The sequence below is a fragment of the Amia ocellicauda genome, chromosome 16 (genome assembly GCF_036373705.1).
Source record: "Amia ocellicauda isolate fAmiCal2 chromosome 16, fAmiCal2.hap1, whole genome shotgun sequence".
NCBI lineage: Eukaryota > Metazoa > Chordata > Actinopteri > Amiiformes > Amiidae > Amia > Amia ocellicauda.
The window spans coordinates 23,934,265-23,955,089 of record NC_089865.1 but is presented as its reverse complement, the minus strand read 5'-3'; the positions used below and the strand labels follow the sequence as shown (position 1 = coordinate 23,955,089).

The 20,825-nt window shown below is 38.8% G+C and overlaps 1 protein-coding gene across 6 annotated transcripts in view; it reads right to left on the bottom strand.

Moving 5' to 3' along the window:
• LOC136712004 (myc box-dependent-interacting protein 1) overlaps window positions 1-20,362 on the bottom strand; it is an 89,418-nt gene extending 69,056 nt beyond the window's left edge. For all 6 annotated transcript variants that reach the window (XM_066688662.1, XM_066688666.1, XM_066688667.1 and 3 more), the window contains exon 1: window positions 19,940-20,362. In XM_066688662.1, the coding sequence (XP_066544759.1) occupies window positions 19,940-20,020 (81 nt within the window). In that variant the 5' untranslated portion in view covers window positions 20,021-20,362. The remainder of the gene's footprint in view (window positions 1-19,939) is intronic.
• Between the last annotated feature and the right edge of the window lie 463 nt (window positions 20,363-20,825).

The following is a 20,825-nucleotide window of genomic DNA, read 5'->3' as shown; positions in this document are numbered from 1 at the left end:
CAGAGCATTTTTTCACACCTGCCTAAAACTTTTGCACAGTACTGTATAACATGTGAGAACACATTCTGTTACCGTCTCTTTTTGCACATTCTAAAGTCACATACCACAAACAGAACACAATTCAGATGAATGTCCGACACTTTAGGCACTACTGCCCAGAAAGAAATATGTTTACATCCAGAGTTGCCAACCATACATTTGAGGTTTTACTGACATGACTGGCTATTTTTTACTATTTTTACTGACGTGTCATTTTTTTTTTTACTGACACCCCTATTTTGATCTTAAAAAAGTGTGAAAATAAAATGTATATAAACACCCTATAGTGCAGAGCTGCCCTGTTGGCTTTTGTACGAGCAAATTAGCTATTCCTGACTAGCTTTAGAAAATGCATAATTCTACATGCTGCTAGCATGGCTCCTCACATCCCTAACACCACCAGAAGCAATAGAAAATGACATTTTGCACCACATGCAGTATGCATTTCTACAGTTATTTTTATCCAAATATTGGGGGTTTTCTGTGTCCAGAGGGGCAATAGGTAAAGGTGTGTTATTGTTTGCCTGTGATCAAGAGCACTGTGAGTCTTTGTTTTGTCCAGCTGCACCACAGGGGGGCTGGCAGGGGTAAATCTGGGCAGAATGGGTGCCCAATCTGGATCAGATTCTGTTTTCCATTGCTGAAAATTTTTTTAAATAAAAAAAAATAAAAAAAATAAAATTGTTTATTTTTTACTTTATTGCACATTTTCCACTTATAATATATAATATAATATTGTAGCGTGCCACCGCACTGTAGGGGTTAATGGGTAGAGGCGGTGCAGTGGGTGGATCATAGAGAGGGAATAAAAGAAAAAGGAAGTGGAAGGAAGGGTCAGAGTGTGACAGTGTATAATTATATGTGTGACAAACAATTAAAATGTAAGGAAAATAAACATTGAAAGTTCAAAGTACATATAAAAGGTATTTAACAAACCTCAAGATAACCAAATACATGTAGATAGATGGTTAAATGCAGGTTTAAAGTGAACCTTAAAGAACCACTCCTGGGAGTGCAATTTATGGACATATTAAATTAATTTCTCCTTGGCATACATAGTTATGTCAAAAAGATTCAAAGTCAGGCCACATTTGTACTATGTAACAGTACTTAAACCCTACCCTTTACATTTTCAAGCAGGGAAGCATTTTCCTTCCACGAAAAGAAGCCCTTTAAATTCCTATAGCCCTGCAGAGTCCAGTACATTGTGATGTTCAACATGTAATACTTATTGAGCTTAAATTGCAATGGGATGGGATAAATATGGAACAAAGTCAAACTATTCCCCAGAGCCACATTGATCCTCCTTTTGTGCTAAATACGTACAGGACTAAGCCTTTTGCTCCTGCTGTAGCCCATGGACACCACACACACACACTCCTGTACATTACTTCCTTCATCAGGAGAAGGCAGAACAGCTGCACTGGAAACATGAGTCATCATAAGTTTTCCACAGAAATGAGCACTTATCCCACAGGCATGTCGGCCACATATTGTAGCTCCGTCAATTCCAGAAGAACCAGGCTAGAGGCCCGACACCACTACTTAGTGGGAGTTGGTGTGAAGGGTTAAGAATATTGATTCATATGTTGGGTTATTGAATGAATGAATCCTGTCACATAGCCTAGGGGCATACTTGCTATACCCACCCCTACACACACACAGAGGTTTCTTACTAGGTGGACTAACATATGCTCCTTCAATACTGTTGGAAAAAAATACAAATTATATATCATGTTTTTTTTTTGTTTTTTTCTAAAGTTAAAAATAATATCACTACGAAATTACAGTAAAACCATTGTTTTGCTAATATTGTAAATGCTGGTTTAAATACAGGTATAAAATATCTGCAGATACATAAATATGTATTTTTGTGCATGCTTCTGCTCAGTGTTTGAGATCAATTGACACCCTTTACCATGGAGCATTGAGATTTACTTTAAACTTCAAAGCACTTGCACACCATTGCACTTTATATGCTGGGGTTGGCTGGCCTTACCTAGTCAGCCACAGACTCAGTCACTGGTATATTTTTATTTATAATACCATTCTGGGTTTGCTACCTTCTAATTCATGCATTTTTATTCTTAAAAAATGTGGTGGGTACTGTCTCCGTTGACAGGACTTTATTTTGCTAACTGTCCCAAATGTCAGAACGGATTTTCGAAAAAGGGATTTCATGTACTCTGCTCCATCAGCTTGGAACACCTTACAAAATAGATTTAAATTGGAAGAACATGTCCCTCTTGGTATTTTTAAATCACTGATGAGTGATTTTGAGGCTGATTCCTTGACTTGTCAATGTTTTTAATTTGCCGTTTCTATGATTGTAAATTATGACTGTGATTTTTTTGTTTTTCTTATTATTAGAGTACTTGTATTGATCATATTGTATTTTGTCATTTTTGTATAATGACTTGCTGCTGCCTATCTTGGCCAGGACGCTCTTGGAAAAGAGATTTTTAATCTCAGTGAGAGTTTCCTGGTTAAATAAAGGTTTAATAAACAAATTAAAAAATAAAGACCTAGACCTGTCTAAAAACTGTGCTCTACCCACAAATTGTAAAATACAGAAGAAACAAAAGACATTTTATAAATGAGAGCAGGCCATTCAACCCATCATGCTCATTTGGTGTCCATTAATAACTAAGTGTTCCAAGACCCCGTTCACACTTATTAGGCCGGCCCTGGGCCGCCTCAAATTTAGTCCGGCTTTTTTTCCGACCCCGTTCACAGTTGAGGTTTTAGGAGGGCCAAGAAGCATTCACATATGTAACTGAAAAGGAGGCCTAAACTAAATGCATGCCGGGAATTAAACAAATCTGCTCAAACAAACCAGTTACGCATGACATTAGGTCTGCTTACAGGTGTATGCAATGTATTTATAATCCCAACTTATTAATATTGATATTAATATTGATATATATAGGCTATTGATCGGTTCTATATTTTCGATGAAAGTAATCTTAACCCGTTGCAGCCGAAGCTTTCTAATATAATTTTAAAAAATGCTGGTTCAATGGGGAATCAAATTAATACATTTCCCTTTTCAAATGTCTATCTTCGGTTCAGCAAGCCTAAAAGTGCTGTTATACTATTCACCCAAAAGCGAAGCACATTTAGTAGGACATCTACATTAAATCACAAGAAATCGTATGTAATCCTTATCAATAGACTATTGAAATTTATTATCTGAAAATGTCTATTACATACACACACACATACAGCACATATAATATATTATAGTAGTAGTACTTCAAAAGTGTCTGTCTCTTCGATGTTGTTTGCTGCAGGTCAATGTGTCCCATGCAATCCAAGCTGCTGCTCAGTATTTCTACTGAGTTCTTCAGAAACACGTGCAACCTTTTCTGTGGACTCCACTGCGTTTGAAGTCTGATCTTTGCATTTTTATTTTCCTTTGAACTTGGTTGGGCGAGTGATTGATACCCATCGAAAGAAGCCTTCTGTGATCGTTTCTATAGTTATATCCTCATAGGCAGCAGTGCTCATACACTTCCTTCGGTTTATCTTCCATCCACATTGTAAACAGTGCTTTAATTTCTGCATCGTCCCAGTTACCTCCAAAGCCGACATTTGTAATTGTACTGCTCAGCTCAATATAATTGCATTTCAGACTGCATAGTAAACGGCTGGTCTCGTTTTAAAATGCACTGATTTGAATGGAAACCTAACTTTGTTAAATTTATATCATTTTAATGCAAAATTCAGTTAAGTGAATAAAGTTACACGGTCCCATTTACAATTTCACAATGCATTTTACACCTGAAAACTGCATACTATTAAATTTCAGACTTCAATCATAGTAGAAGAAAAAACAATAGCAAGTATTTACAATTTACAACAATAACAAGTTTACCAGCTAAACACACTTATTTTCATTGACCGAGTAGTTTAAATTATAACTCATTACGTAGCCTATACTTTATAGATCAATATAACATTCAAACAATATAGAGAAAATACTGTTTGTCTTTTTTGGTGCCTCTATTTAAGTCTGTGTTGGCGAGAAGTGGTGTTTGAATCAGACATCCGAGTCTCTGGGGCGTGGCTTGAGTTGCGTCACACACTGACGCTTTCCACCCAGCCCAGGGCCCAGCGCATTCATATTCACATTTAGGTCGCCTTTTGGATGCCTCAAAAGATTTAGACCGGGTCAAAAAGCAGGACTAGTTCTCACCCTGGGCCAGCCTAAATCTCATATGTGAACGGGGTCCAAGGATCATATCCAGTCTATTTTTCAATATTCCCACATTTTCAGCTTCAACCACATCGCTGGGGAGTTTGTTCCAGATTGTGACTACTCTCTGTGTAAAGAAGCGTCTCCTGTTTTGAATGCCTTGAAGCCCATTTGTGTCCCCGGTTGCGTGTCCCTGCTGATCTGGAAAAGCTCCTCTGGTTTGATGTGGTCGATGCCCTTCAAGATTTTGAAGACTTGAATCAAGTCCCCATCTAGTCTCCTCTGTTCCAGGGTGAAATGGTTCAGTTCCCTCAGTCTCTCCGAGTAGGACATTCCCTTCAAACCTGGAATAAGTCTGGTTGTTCTCCTCTGAACTGCCTCTAGAGCAGCAATATCTTTCTTGAAGTGTGGAGCCCAGAACTGTACACAGCATTCCAGATGAGGTCTAACTAGCGCATTGTACATTACTTCCCTTGTTTTAAATCCTACATTTTTGACAATATACCCTAACATTCCGTTTCCCCTTTTTATTGCTTCCCCACATTGTTTGGATGGAGAAAGTGAGGAGTCCACGTAGACTCCTAGGTCTTTCTCATGCGTTACTTCATCTAGTTCTATTCCTCCCATAGTGTAAGTATAGTGGACATTGTTACCCACATATATTACCTTGCACTTGTCCACATTGAATTTCATCTGCCAGGTGTGGAACCACAACTGAAAGTTATTTAAGTCCCTTTGAATAGCCTGTGCTGCCGAGATTGTATCTGCTGAGCCACCTATTTTAGTATCATCTGCAAATTTGACAAGGTTGCTAACTATCCCAGAGACCAGATCATATAGACTAGAAAAAGAAAAGGACCTAGTACTGATCCCTGTGGAACTCCATTAACAACCTCACTCCAGTTAGAAGCAACTCCTCTAATCGACACCCTCTGTTTCCTATACATCAACCAGTTCATAATCCATCTACTTACATTACCCTGAATGCCTACAGCTTCCAATTTGAGGATCAGTCTTTGGTGTGGAACCTTATCAAAAGCTTTTAGAAAATCTAAGTATATCATATTATATGCTTTCACCTGATCCACAGCTGCAGTTGCATGTTCAAAAAACTCCAATAAATTAGTAAGACATGATCTGCCTCGTCTAAACCCATGTTGACCATCTCCAAGAAAATAGTTTTCATTATGCTCCTCTATTTTCTGTCTAATAATTTTTTCCAACATTTTTCCAGTAATGCAGGTGAGACTGATTGGTCTGTAATTTCCTGGCTCAGTTTTGTCATTTGGAATAGTTTAGTTACCTTACCTAGATTGCACCAGTAAATGCCCAAATGTAAAAATGGGTACAAATGTAAAAATAATGTGATGTTGTAACAATTGTAATACTGGATAAGGGTGTCTGCTAAGAAATTTGATAATAATAGACACCAAACGAGCACAATTTTTTGAATGGCATCCTCTAATTTGTAAACTTTCTTATGTTACTTCAACTTGAGTTGTGGTATTTTAAATAATCTAATGAAAACAGTCTAATCAAATCAAATATGAAGGGAGGGTGTGGACGTGGTTAATATTACTGCATTTAAAAAATATGTCAAAGGATAATTAAAGCATGGTTTCCAAAAAGGGGTAGGATAGGCCTTTGGTCACAAAGTGATAAGAACATAAGAACATAAAAACAAAGTTTACAAACGAGAGGAGGCCATTCGACCCATCGTGCTCGTTTGGTGACCATTAATATCTAAGTGATCCAAGGATCCTATCCAGTCTATTTTTAAATATTCCCAAACTTTCAGTTTCTACCACATCGCTGGGGAGTTTGTTCCAGATTGTGACTACTCTTTGTATAAAGAAGCGTCTCCTGTTTTCTGTTTTGAATGCCTTGAAGCCCAATTTCCATTTGTGTCCCCGGGTGCGTGTGTCCCTGCTGATCTGGAAAAGCTCCTCTGGTTTGATGTGGTCGATGATTTTGAAGACTTTTTAAAGCCCAGTCTATCTATCCAAATCTCTTCATTTATCATTCTGATGGTGCAGAGTATGGAATGGTAACATTGTCCTTTATTAAAAGATAAGAGTGAAACATCAGAACAGAACCATTATTAAAATCTTCCAAAATTAGGATTTGATGCAATGTATGTTGGTTCAGTAGGTTATTGATGAGTTCTTGACTGTCGGCCATAGAAGTAAATTAATACATTGGGGTTTTTTTGTTTTTGTTTTTTTATAAAACTGGTCACATTCTTCTATGCACTCCTGCTATCCCATTTTGATGTGTGTAGCCCATATACTGTATTATATCATGGGCCGGATTAAATCAAATCTTTGACCCACCCGTTAATCCAAAACAACAAAACCGTACTCAGTTGCGGTTTCATTTTTAGTAAGATGCCACTTTCTTCTAATCATAAATGTAACCGCTATGATGTACAGGTTTGTAGTTTGCTATTATCGGGTGGATCAAAGTTTTGTTATAATCTGGCCCCATGTTTCTTCAGGAATCCATTGATTGTATTTGCATGTTTGTATAATGCATTCGAGTTTTGATGTAAGATTACTGTTAAGAGGTAACGACATAATGATTATTGTATTATTATTTTTTTATACAAAATAAAGGGGATGATAGGATGATTCTTCTGTTGAAAAACAAAAAAAAAACTGAAAAAAGTCTGCTGGTTGAAAAACCATCAATCCCTATTTGTGAACAACCTTGAAATCAATAATAAAATATCAGTTTTGGTGAAACGAGATAGATTTGCACAACATATCTGAATAAATTACAGTGAGGGAAAAAAGTATTTGATCCCCTTCTGATTTTGTACGTTTGTCCACTGACAAAGAAATGATCAGTCTATAATTTTCATGGTAGGTGTATTTTAACAGTGAGAGACAGAATAACAAAAAAAAATCCACTGCTCTTTGATGACCAGCAGGCCCAAAAATATCCCTGAAGCCTGGGGCTCTAGTCCACACTCATGCTGATGAAGATTAACATGCCTCAGTCAACTGGCTATAAGCTATTCTTAGACAGGAGTGGCATGCACAAGGCCAGAGAAATGCAGGGAAGGGTCTACTGTTACTACAACAGCAACCATACTTTTACATAGCGCCTTTTGAGACAGTCAAGTGCTCAGCTTTCACAAAACAGAAAAACTATAAATGGAATTCAAATATCTCTGCAGAAATGTGGTATGTATCAACAACAACACAGAATACTACTGTGACAGGGGGTACATCTAACATACACACAAATTTACTTTAGATTTGTGATAATGTTGTGTTCACTTAACCATTTCTTGGACTTGGACATTCCAGCATCCATCTTTCAAACCACTTATTCTGGCGAGGTTCACAGGGAAACCAGAGCCGATCCCGGCAGGCATAGGGCGCTAGGCAGGAATACACCCAGGATGAGACACCAGTCCATCATCACTGGAGAACACACACACAGGGCAATTTTGAGATAGGCCAATTAACCCAACCATGGGTTAAATACAGTATAATCGTAAATCTCGAAAAACTACTCACTTCTAAATCACATCTAAGTCATTTTTCAATTACTTTAGTATCAATACATGTTAATTTGGATTCATATGTTGTTTTTTCTGACTATGTGAATGAAAAGACACAAAGTCGCCCGTTTCCTCATTGGAAATAGTTACATTTCAAAATATCACTGTCCTGGTCACAAAAGCAAAGTTTGTGGGAAATAATAGACATTTTCTATGCTTCTGAGGCATAAGCAATTAGGAAATAACACTTACTACCCAGGAACAAAAATTGTGTTACATAGCGTTATTATTAATATTAGTACTATCATGATAATCATCATCATGGCGCCTCTACAGTGACTTAATCATGATCCATAACCATTTAAAATGTATATTCACTCCTTTTTTCCCCACAGTGACTGAAATCGAAAACAAATTAACTTAAATAATACAAATTACTATTAAATTAGCAAATGTAGTATTTTGTTTAAACTATAAGAAATTAACACATTGTTTTAATTAGCCAATTACAAAAACAGAGTAAAAAGTTATACATATTTTGTCTATGTTAATATTTGATAAAGTGTTTTGCATTTTTTCAGTATTTTCTGACAGGTGCATGTATATATATATAAAAAATATTTGTACATGTCCCTCCAGAATACACATGTATGGAAAACAATCTAATCAAATGAAGTAATTTGAGGATCCTGACAAGTAAGAAAAGGTTTTATAATTAATAATAATAGTTTTTTGTTGTTGTTAATTTTTAACAATGAGTCGTGCTACATGTGTTTATACATAACAATTGGAATACTAAAAATTTTCGAACAGTTGGAGGTGTAGTAGGAACTAGGATAACGCAAAACCTTCAGCTCCATAACTATATAGGAACTTAAATACCTAAATGCTTTTGTCGTCTCCTGTAGCTGTTCTTGCCTAAGGTTATACTAAATACTGTATATCAATTTCAGTAACTGCAAAGTATGTACTGATTAAAAAAATGTGATAATTCCTGGGTTTCCATGTGTGGTTTCAATTTACTCGTGACATTTAGGACAAGCTTTGGATTTCCTTTGTCATTATCTAACCCTTTCCACCTAAAGTCGTATTAAAACTGGGAAAGGTGATGTTTAAGATGCAAATGAGCCATGCATGCAGGCAAAATATTTAATTATTAGGTTAAATCTTGTGTTAGACTATTTGTGAACACTGGTATATTTACATCATTTCTCCACAGAGTTATTCAAATATTATTGGTTGGAGACCTATCATTAGAATAGTACGTTATGTTTCACTTAAGTCCTTTACTGAAATCTGATTAAAAATAAAAACAAAATCTGGCCAACTGGCTGGCTTGTTAGTATAGAAGTGAAACCTTTTGCTGTTGGGTTTCATTCCCATTCTCACATTGACAATTAACTGCTTCAGTTTTTTCCCCCTTGCTAATAAACGTGTTGCCACAGTGACTAATGATCCAAACTCAAGCTGGAAAACATTGAGTTCCATGTGAAAGTAGAACTGCATTGTGCTAGTATGAATGTACAGTTCATCCTTTGGATTTATTTGAACCCTAGAAAAAAATGTCATAAAATTATCAATCCTGAAAGATGTTTTCAACCTTTATCTTTCTAATAGGGCAAAAAAAATAGTACTTCTCATTGCATCTCGGAGGCATCACTACCAAGTCTCTAATTCAGTTTGTAGTGTGACATTTTGGTTTGGGACAAACTGTGACTTTGCATTTTTTCCTGGCAATTGATTGCCTCTCCTTAATACATGGAGTAGAGGACTCATTTCTCATTCCTCGCATAAGTAGTGATAGTGATTCCTCACTATCACATCAGATAAGTAGCCAGATACAAGCTTCCCATATAAATTAGATCTAGGCAAATTGCACTGCAGCATAAAAACATGATTTCATTATCTAGCATTGAGGATAAAACCAGAAAAGACACTGTGGCTTTCAAAGACCATGGTTGGCAAAGCCTGATCTATGCATAATCAGGGGTCTCCAAGACTGGCCCTGGAGAGCACTTGCAGACCTGCCAACCCTGGACATTTTGTTTGACCACATCAGCGAGTAAGCTAAAGTCACTTAATACCTGTCAACCAGAAAACAATACAGTATGCATATGCTTCGAATAACAAATGCTTTATAACTTTGTTATTACATTAACCTGGTGTCCTGGTATCGGGATAATGCTCCCTGATAGGCTTATTCTTAATATAAAATGCAAATAAATTATTAATACATAAAAACAGAGCCTCTGTAGCTACCTGAAAACATAAGTATATGTAGCTCATTGCTGTTTACTTTAGCTCTCATAACAACAAGACAAGATTTAATGAAAAAATAAAGTGAACAGCAGCACAGTCAATGAATAAAACCTAAAATAACAGTGCATTAGATCTAGCTAAAGTTGCATGGGTGCAAGAAGGCATCACATATGTTAGTTTTGTTTCCAACACTCAGATATCACAATGGGTGAAGATAAAAAAAAATCTGAAAGTCTGAACAGGAGCGCCAAAGGCACTACAACCTAGGCCAGGGGGGTCCACGGGGGAAGCATTTGTGGGGGTTCCAAGGGGGCTTTGCCCCCTGGGGGACAGGTATTTTTGCCATTATTCAATAAATCAGCCCCAGAGCTTAATTCTGCGGTTGATGCTGTTAAATTCAGTATTTGTAATAGTCCTTTTCCACAAGTAATTACGGTATGTTCTATGTTCAGTATTCTAATGCTCCATGTATACGTTGTATACAGTATACAGTATATTCGGTCTCCTAGGACCTTGCGCAGTGTTGTTGTTCTGAGGGAGAGACAAGTGTTTACTGTCTGTGGAGACAAATTGTGTTAAACTATAGTCATCTCTTGTTGATTTCTTATGTGCTTGTAACGAAATCATCTCTTAGCTCTCTAATAACTTCTTTACAGTTCATATAATTGTTTGCGGTTTACTCAAATTGTCACGATGGTTTTGAGTAGACGCTTCTGCTTCAACATACACCGATCAGCCATAACATTATGACCACTGATAGGTGAAGTGAATTACACTGATAATCTTGTTATCATGGCACCTGTCAGTGGGTGGGATATATTAGGCAGCAAGTGAACATTTTGTCCACAAAGTTGATGTGTTAGAAGCAGGAAAAATGGGCAAGCGTAAGGATCTTAGCGACTTTGACAAGGGGCAAATTTACAACTGGGTCAGAGCATCTACAAAGCTGCAGCTCTTGTGGGGTGTTCCCGGTCTGCAGTGGTCAGTACCTATCAAAAGTGGACCAAGGAAGGAAAAGCGGTGAACCGGCTACAGGGTCAAGGGCGGCCAAGGCTCACTGATGCACGTGGGGAGCAAAGGCAGGCCCGTGTGGTCCAATCCAACAGACGAGCTACTAAAGCTCAAATTGCTGAAACAGTTAATGCTGGTTCTGATAGAAAGGTGTCAGAACACACAGTGCATCGCAGTTCGTGGCGTATGGGGCTGCGTAGCCGCAGACCAGTCAGGGTGCCCATGCTGACCCCTGTCTACTGCCGAAAGTGCCTACAATGGGCACGTGAGCATCAAAACTGGACCACGGAGCAATGGAAGAAGGTGGCCTGGTCTGATGAATCACGAGTTCAAGGTGTTGACTTGGCCTCTAAATTCCCCAGATCTCAATCCAATCAAGCATCTGTGGGATGTGCTGGACAAACAAGTCCGATCCATGGAGGCCCCACCTCGCACTTACAGGACTTAAAGGATCTGCTGCTAACGTCTTGGTGCCAGATACCACAGCACACCTTCAGAGGTCTAGTGGAGTCCACGCCTCAACAGGTCAGGGCTGTTTTGGGACCTACACAATATTAGGCAGGTGGTCATAATGTTATGGCTCGGTGTATGTCTCAACTTACGTGGTATCGACTCACGTCGCCGGTCTCGGAACCAATTAGGACGTAACTTCGGGGGAGGACTGTGCATGAAATTCACTCTCTGCATTACTGTGACTGTCCCTACGGCACTGCTCACGTACTGATACACACACGAGAAATTCTCTTGTATTGCACTTTTATAATGTTCATATATTTTGTAAGTCGCCCTGTATAATGGCATCTGCTAAGAAATAAAACAATAGTTACCGTTACCGACATCCCCCCACCCCCAACATTTTTTATCAGTTGCCACATTTACTGCAAGTGATTAAGTGTTTCATAATGCATACACATTGAGATGCTTTATTTCACGTGTAACGAATATACATTCAGCCAAGACTGTTGCTACGCAAAATGCATACAGGTTGGCAGGTCTGCACTTGGCTTTCAAAGAGCACCTGTCCAGCAGTTTTTACAAGTCACCCATATATTATCAGGTTATAAAAACTTAAATGGATTATGATCAATAATCATTTTGTCTTCCTTCTACATACATATAAAATCTGACTGATACTGATGGAATAACTGTATTGATAATTTAATCGTTTGCCATAAGAGTTTACATAATTGTCTAAACCATTTAAATTATGCTTTACAAAACAGAAATATATTTTTATGTAAACTGCTAAAAAGTGTCTGTATTAAATTACTTAATACTACTAATAATACACTTCAGCCTTCAAAGACCAGAGTCTACTTAATTGAATAGCTGCTTTATCAATGACAACATGTGAACTGTGACTCTACAGGACCATAGTTAGAGACAACTGACATAAAGACTACAGAATTATAGTTTGTAGTTTGTACTTGTATGTACAGTCAAGGATAGTCAAGGAGTTCTTTCCACAACTTCTAAACCCTGTATATAAAAGAAGAACTGAGAGAAACCCTGTGTTCAGACTTTCCAAAAGAAGAACTTGAAACTATCTGCATTTATTACCATTAAAAAAAAAGTCTAAAACTGATACTTCCTTTTGTTTCAACTGGTTCAACTGGAACTGCACCAAATTCTAGAGATAATGATTTAGGCTAAGTATGAGGAACTCCACAACTGATTTTAGATGTTCCACCTTTTCTTCATAAATTGATCGATATTTAAACCAACTCTAAATATTTTACTACCGCTTCAGGGTAGAAAAACGTGAACCAAATACAGCTTACATGTAAGTGCATTTATGGCATGGAACATAAAAGGTTTTTATGGTTCTTGTTGTTTTTACACAAATAGTTGCAGGTGCTTGGAACACACATCTAATCACTTTTTTGAAGCTGATTTATTCCCCAAATCACTAAGTTATGTCAAGGATGGGATTAAGATTTCAGTTTAATTATAGTTTTATAAGCAGGCATTTAATTAAAAGCAAAGTCAGTTTTTGCTTGACCTCATTCCGAGTAAACATCAGTAGACAGATAAGTGGACAAACAATTACTGGTATTTGTAAACAACTGGGAGTTTTACTGAAACTCCTTACATGAGTTCCTGAATTCCTGAGTTAAATGTTCACCTCTGAAACCATAAAATTATGGATACTAATTTAATATTGTTTAAAATAAAAGATTAATGGAATTCACATCTTCATACTCAGTACAAGTAAAACCTTACGGAAATAATTGCATCGTTATGGAAGTGGAAGAAACCAGCTACCTAGTAGGTCATTGAATATAGATTAGTGTCCGTCAAGAAACAACTTGACACAAAAAACACTACCTATTAAAAGACTTGGGAAGAATGGGAGAAGTAACATCTTCTCATACATAAAATATAAAAGTTGGAGGCTTTAAAAAAAAAATGTAGCTACATGTTTTGTTGATATTATTTTAGATCATTTGTTTGCTTGTTTGTTCTTTGTTTTTTAAATATTGTACTGTTTTCTGCTGGTGCAGTCCAGTGCTATAGGCAGTAATCAGCAGTCCCCAGGAACACAAAGAATTCTGGGAGCGGCTTCCCACATTTCAGCTGGACTGTGTAGACAGAGGAGTGGCCAGTGGTCAGTGTAAATAGTTTCATGTATTTTAATGTGTGGGCTTGCTGTCCTGTGTACCCATTCCTCTCTGTATGTACCCTTGTCCTCCCTGAATGAGCCTGCTACAGCCTCTCTACCTCCCCCCTCTTATCTGCACGACAGTTTTCAGGCTGAAGAGCTTTTAAGGATAGCTGAATAAACAGCACCCCAGCTTTCCAAAGATTCCAGTTGTTTATGCTTTTAAATCCTCCATCCAATTGAGAATTGCTACACTGGTGTCAGAAGCAGGGAGCATGCATCAATGCTGGCTAAAATACGTAAATTCTGCAAAACAGTGCCAATCCAGGGTGAATACAGAGCTCCTTTACCTCCTACCCAGTGGGGAGCAGCACCATGATGCCTCTGAACAACGTGCCTGAAACCCTCCCATGGGGAGTGGGCAAAGCTGGAAGCTCCATCTAGATCCTGGAGAGAGCTGGGCTACTTCGCTATTGCCCACAGAGACCCTGAGCCCTCCAGCAGGGAATCTACCAGGAAGCCGCTGAGAATGGAAGCTGCAGCCCCGCTAGGGTGGCCTACTAAATTCTTTCCCAGGAATGCTGGGTCTCTCCCCTGAGTAAGACCGACGCTTCCACGAGAGGGAGAAGTGCCCGTCTGGCTCCTTCCACCACGTGACAAACAACCTGCCATCCGAGTCCAAATAGGCTGCTAGGAAGGCAAGGCCACCTGGGAGACCTACAAAGCCCAATTCCTGCTGCTTGTGCGGATCAACTGCAAGACAATGGATGAGATGGCTGGCCAACTCACTTTAGCGCAACAATGAAAGCGGACCAGGCCCTGCTAGATGTCCCGGAGGTTGATCGCTACTACTTATCAACTGTACTGCAGCAGGACTTCTTATTGGATGAAACAGTGGAAGGCAAGAAGGCAGAGCTGGTGAACTAGCGATGGTAATAGGATGAGAGACTAAGCCCTAAGACCTAAGACTAATGCCCTAGCAATTGCCATACAGACTGGAGTTTGCCCAAGGGAAGCTTTCCCTTACAACAGGATGGATTAGGCGGAGAGTGAAGGCAGGAGCCACGAGCTGGACTGTGCGTTGGAATGGGTGAAAAGGTGAATTTGCCACCGATGTGGGAGACTTAGCTAAAGCCTGCTGTGGCCCGGAGCCACAGGCCCAGGAACCAACTACTGGGAAATGCCAACAGAACGGCCTAAAAAAGGGAAAACATTCCGCTACACCCGTTACCACCTCTCTCATTCCTACAGTTGCTTCCTCTGAAACCATTGCCATGGTGGGATGGATTGGCAAAGGCACAGCATACCCCTGGACTATGTTATTAAACTTGTTGGCTGCTGGGACTCAGTGGATACAAATTCTATGATCTTGCATTTGCGACCCAGACTGTTGCCTGGAACGAGGGGCTCCACATCCACCAGATTGGACCCAACTATGTGGCACTTACATAGTTACGGGCTAATGGACTGCAATTAAAGGTTGAAATTAGCTAACGATCTGTTGGAGTAGACAGTAGTTTGCCACCAATGTCGCTGATGCACCAAGAATTCCCTGGGCTTGTGGCCTGCATGACCAGATGGCACAATCCACCACCTCACTCCAGCAGGGCCGCAGAATCAGCACTGCACTGCTGGGTCACCCTGAACACCTCTGACCTCCAATCGGGCAATTCCTCTACTTCATCTTCCTCGTTCTTTCTGTCTTTTAAGTGGAGGCTTAAAAGACAGCACCCCTTCACCCCGGAAGATGCATGTTGCCTGGCAATACAGCAGCACTGTTTCAGCACTGGACAGCACCACGAGAGTCATCACTTGCTCTCTCTCTCTCTCTCAATTCCACCAGCGAAGCATACCAGACTGGCAACAATGTCCATGGAGAAATAACGCACAATTTCAGTTACTAACTGACCCTAGAATTTGAACCAGTCATTTCTTACAGGAAACACAGAGAGTGAGATTCAGCCTGGGGGAAGTGCTGTTTGGAGCTGCTGGGATGGCTCACTCCTGATAGGGGGCAGTTTAGGGCCATCTGCTGGTGCAACCAGCAGTCCCCAGGAACACAAAGAATTCTGGTAGTGGTTTCCCACATTTCAGCTAGACTGTGTGGACAGAGGAGTGTCCAGAGTTGTTTCCAAATAGCTGTTCCATGTACTTTAATGTGGGTGCTTGCTGTCCTGTGTACCCTTGTCTGCCACCCCTGATTAGCAGTCAAGTCCTTGTCATTGCCTCTTTCTCTCTCCCCTCAGTCTGTGCCTCAGTTTTCAGGCTGAAGTGTATTTAAGGATAGCATAAGTATGGGGCGCCAAATGTAAAAATGCACACCTTTATTCGCGTGGCTTTTTTCACAGATAAATATTGTGTTTTTTCAGATTTAGTAAATAATAAAGCCTTTTTTTCCACATTTATAAATATTCTATTTTTCAATACATAAATGCTAAATCTCCATTCTGAAAGTAAAGTAAATAATAATATGACTAAATATATAACTTTTCAATCTGGGCTTTGCAAATAAAAAATTTAGCTTTGAAAACAATATTGGAATCTCTCAATCTCTGAAATAATTGTTCAATCTAAATCTAAATGTTAAATCTGTGGTTTGCAAAATATTTATCCAAAATGCAAATGAGTCACGCCCATCTGGTGTAGAATCTTCTCATAGCATTGGGGTTGGGAAATGTCTCTGTAAATCTCTGTAAATGGCAGTGAATGAAGTGTTGTTACAGTGAGTCCAATATTTTTATTTTTCTGTAATTAAATTAACTTTGGGGCAAATGCTATATTGTTACATTATTACAGGCATTGGCTGAATCTCACAATCTTTCGTAATTGACAGTGTTTTTTAGTCACTTCCGCGAGTATCCCACATTACATCTGGTTACAATCATGAACTGTTCCACAAACCCAGTGCATTGGTTCAGCTGACCAGTGAAGACCAGGACTATGTATTTTTTGTTCTCTTCAAAGAGCTAGTGGGATTGTGGGTCAGTGTACCAAAGGGGAAAAAAAATCTATGAGTTTACAACTTCATATCCTGGGCTCACTGTTACACTGGCCACTCCCAAAATATTAAATCCTGCCCCATCTGGACCTCCTGGGATTTTTTATTCAGTTTTTACTGGGCTGCTTTTGCTTTGTTCTCCAATGAGTGGATTAGTGACCACTAAGTCTACTGACCGTATCACAAAAACAATCAGACAACTTGATGACCAGGTCATTGCATGACAATACGACTCAAATAGAGTTTACTCCAATACCATGCCCACAATGCTATGAGAAGATTTAGGTACATCAGATGGGCAGGACTCATTTGCATGTTAGATTCATTTTGCAAACCCCAGATTTAATATTTAGGTTTAACATTTAGATTTAACATTAGCAATTATTTAAAAGCTAAACATGTATTTTGTTAGTCAAAGATTTAAGTTAAATATTTATTTGAAAGATAAATGCTTAGTTTGCAAAGCCCACATTTAGGATTTACTTAAATATTGAGTCAAACTCTTTATTTTAGATTTAGCATTTGGCCTATTTAATTATTGATTATATATACACTCACCTAAAGGATTATTAGGAACACCATACTAATACTGTGTTTGACCCCCTTTCGCCTTTTCGTGGCATTGATTCAACAAGGTGCTGAAAGCATTCTTTAGAAATGTTGGCCCATATTGATAGGATAGCATCTTGCAGTTGATGGAGATTTGTGGGATGCACACCCAGGGCACGAAGCTCCCGTTCCACCACATCCCAAAGATGCTCTATTGGGTTGAGATCTGGTGACTGTGGGGGCCAGTTTAGTACAGTGAACTCATTGTCATGTTCAAGAAACCAATTTGAAATGATTCGACCTTTGTGACATGGTGCATTATCCTGCTGGAAGTAGCCATCAGAGGATGGGTACATGGTGGTCATAAAGGGATGGACATGGTCAGAAACAATGCTCAGGTAGGCCGTAGCATTTAAACGATGCCCAATTGGCACTAAGGGGCCTAAAGTGTTCCAAGAAAACATCCCCCACACCATTACACCACCACCACCAGCCTGCACAGTGGTAACAAGGCATGATGGATCCATGGTCTCATTCTGTTTACGCCAAATTCTGACTCTACCATCTGAATGTCTCAACAGAAATCGAGACTCATCAGACCAGGCAACATTTTTCCAGTCTTCAACTGTCCAATTTTGGTGAGTTTCTGCAAATTGTAGCCTCTTTTTCCTATTTGTAGTGGAGATGAGTGGTACCCGGTGGGGTCTTCTGCTGTTGTAGCCCATCTGGCTCAAGGTTGTACGTGTTGTGGCTTCACAAATGCTTTGCTGCATACCTCAGTTGTAACGAGTGGTTATTTCAGTCAAAGTTGCTCTTCTATCAGCTTGAATCAGTCGGCCCATTCTCCTCTGACCTCTAGCATCAACAAGGCATTTTCGCCCACAGGACTGTCGCATACTGGATGTTTTTCCCTTTTCACACCATTCTTTGTAAACCCTAGAAATGGTTGTGCGTGAAAATCCCAGTAACTGAGCAGATTGTGAAATACTCAGACCGGCCCGTCTGGCACCAACAACCATGCCCCGCTCAAAATTGCTTAAATCACCTTTCTTTCCCATTCAGACATTCAGTTTGGAGTTCAGGAGATTGTCTTGACCAGGACCACACCCCTAAATGCATTGAAGCAACTGCCATGTGATTGGTTGGTTAGATAATTGCATTAATGAGAAATTGAACAGGTGTTCCTAATGATCTTTTAGGTGAGTGTATATATATATATATATATATATATATATATATATATATATATATATATATATATATATATGTGAAAAATGTTAATTTACTAAAACTGGATTTAATTTAAATCTGTGAGAAAAGTGTGTTTTTCACATTTGGCGCCACATAAGATCTAGAAGCTGAATTAATAGTACCCTTGTTTTCCAAAGATCCCTGTTTTTTTTTTTTTTGTATTCCTGTCTGTGTTTTTAAAACCGATCTACAATTGAGAATTGCAACAATATAATAATATTGAACTTATTTTATTGCATTAAACAGGTGGGATAGGGTATATACAACTTTAAAATTCTATAACATTATTTTTTACTTAATATTTGTTGGTACCCAATATATTAATATGACATAAGTGTACTGTGCACTACTGTCATAATGTTCAGTGGATTTGTAACAAAAGTGGCATTTGACAATGTTGAGTGTCATAACCGTATTACTATCAGTCATACAACACATTTAAATGATTAAATCGATATTCAGTAGCTTCACATTATTGTGCTGTAGGGGATTCATCAATTGTATGTTGAAGAAAAACAAAATCATGAAAATTTGAAATTAAAATCACAATAACAAATACGTTTAGGCTTTGCAGTAAGTGACTGAACTCAAAGATGTCTAGTATTATTTGCATTGATTCATTTGCTGGAGGGTTTCCCCCAGTAAACGTGTGACGGGGGAATAAACGCAGACTGACATATGATGGTTCCTAGCTGACGCCATTGCATAAGGACAAACCGGGCTTGACCTCTGCAGGACGTTTTCTTGTGTTTTCGACTGAAATCTTGTCTGTCTTATTTCAATATCAGTGTATAAATATAGAAAACATATACATTTAAGAGAAAATGCAGGAAATGGGAAGGGCTACATTTGCAAGCAAGTGACACAGGTAATACAAATGCTTGGAGACAAGGATACCGTCAGTGCAACCCAATAAAGCAAATGAGCAAAGGAGCTTGATTTAACATTAATGCATATGCGTAGTTACCCCCACGCTACATATATACACCAAAACATCATCATCATAAATGGGGGGTTTCCTTTGATGAGGAACGTGAAAACAAATCCCATGGGAAAATAAAATCTTAAAAGCCTGAATCAAGTTTCCTGTTACACTACAGTTTCTACACAAAAAATGCTGGTCTACGGAAAAGTAGTCTAAACAACGACATCCTGATAAGACAATGGATTCTGATGCTCCAGAATATAACGGATTTATCTTCGGGGGGCGACATATTCGGCTCCCGCGAGAATTGGGGCTGTGGTGGTAAACAAACCTGTCGGTAGGTGTTAAAAACAGTTAAAATAAATAATCGCAGTGTAGACATTAGACATTTAAGCAGACTATGGCTCACGTAGCATTTCTTGTCGGATTAGCTATTTTTATCTCCGTCCCAGCTGTCATGGGTATGTCTCTGCTGCAACCCCCCGTGCCCGGATGCGGCGACCGGGAACAGCATGAATCCGATCGATTTGACGACGTGACATTTGCTAGAAAAGATCGACATAATGTAACAATCCACCCGACAGAGACACCCTTACCTTTTCCTGTGCCCTGGTCAATTTCTTCTGCACGTTACTGGCTAGTTTTCCAGCAGTGACTCCTTTCCCCATCTCAGCCATCTTGTCTTGGGTGATAAATAATGCGCTAAGGACGAGAGAGATAGATCAAATACAGGACCGATGGTCTCAACCCGATAAGGAACAGCAGCAGAGGACCGTCTCTGCTTGGGGTAAACCTGAAGGGGAAGACCGTCCAAAGGAAGCAAGCGTATTAAAGCTCAGCCTTTTAAAGCGACAAGACTATACGTGTTTACTTATTTCATTAACGACCAATTTTTTAAATCAAGATCCCGTCTCGAAAAGAGATATATGTAAATATATATTCTACATAAAACAAAATAGAGTATGATTTTGTCTGTTCAATCCAACAGGAATCAATATGATCTAACAACAGAGTAGGACCAAACGGATCCTATTGGGTATTTTTTTCACTAGGAGTAGTATAATATCCTGCATAGCCCCGCCTCTTAAAGATACATGACTAGGTATATTATTAGCAGCCAATATCAGTAGTGGTAGTACAAAACAACCACTGCAAACAAATTGTACTATATGTTGAAAAATATTTTAAATATTAAAATCAAATACAAATGTGTTCTACATAAATTGATTTTATTTAGAAGCTACAATAACCCACCAAATAGTACAAATGCTGACACATTTTGTATTGCATTGTCCAGTCTGTGTGGGATAATACTTATTGTGTAAATAAATATTACAACTCTGTGGCTATGTTACAATGAACACATCAATTGTTGTGCCTAATTCAGTCAATAATGTGTAAAAGGCCAACACATGAGTTGTTCTTAACATTTGCTCATCACAGATGAGCAGTGCATCTTCAAATGTATTTGCCTTTGGAATT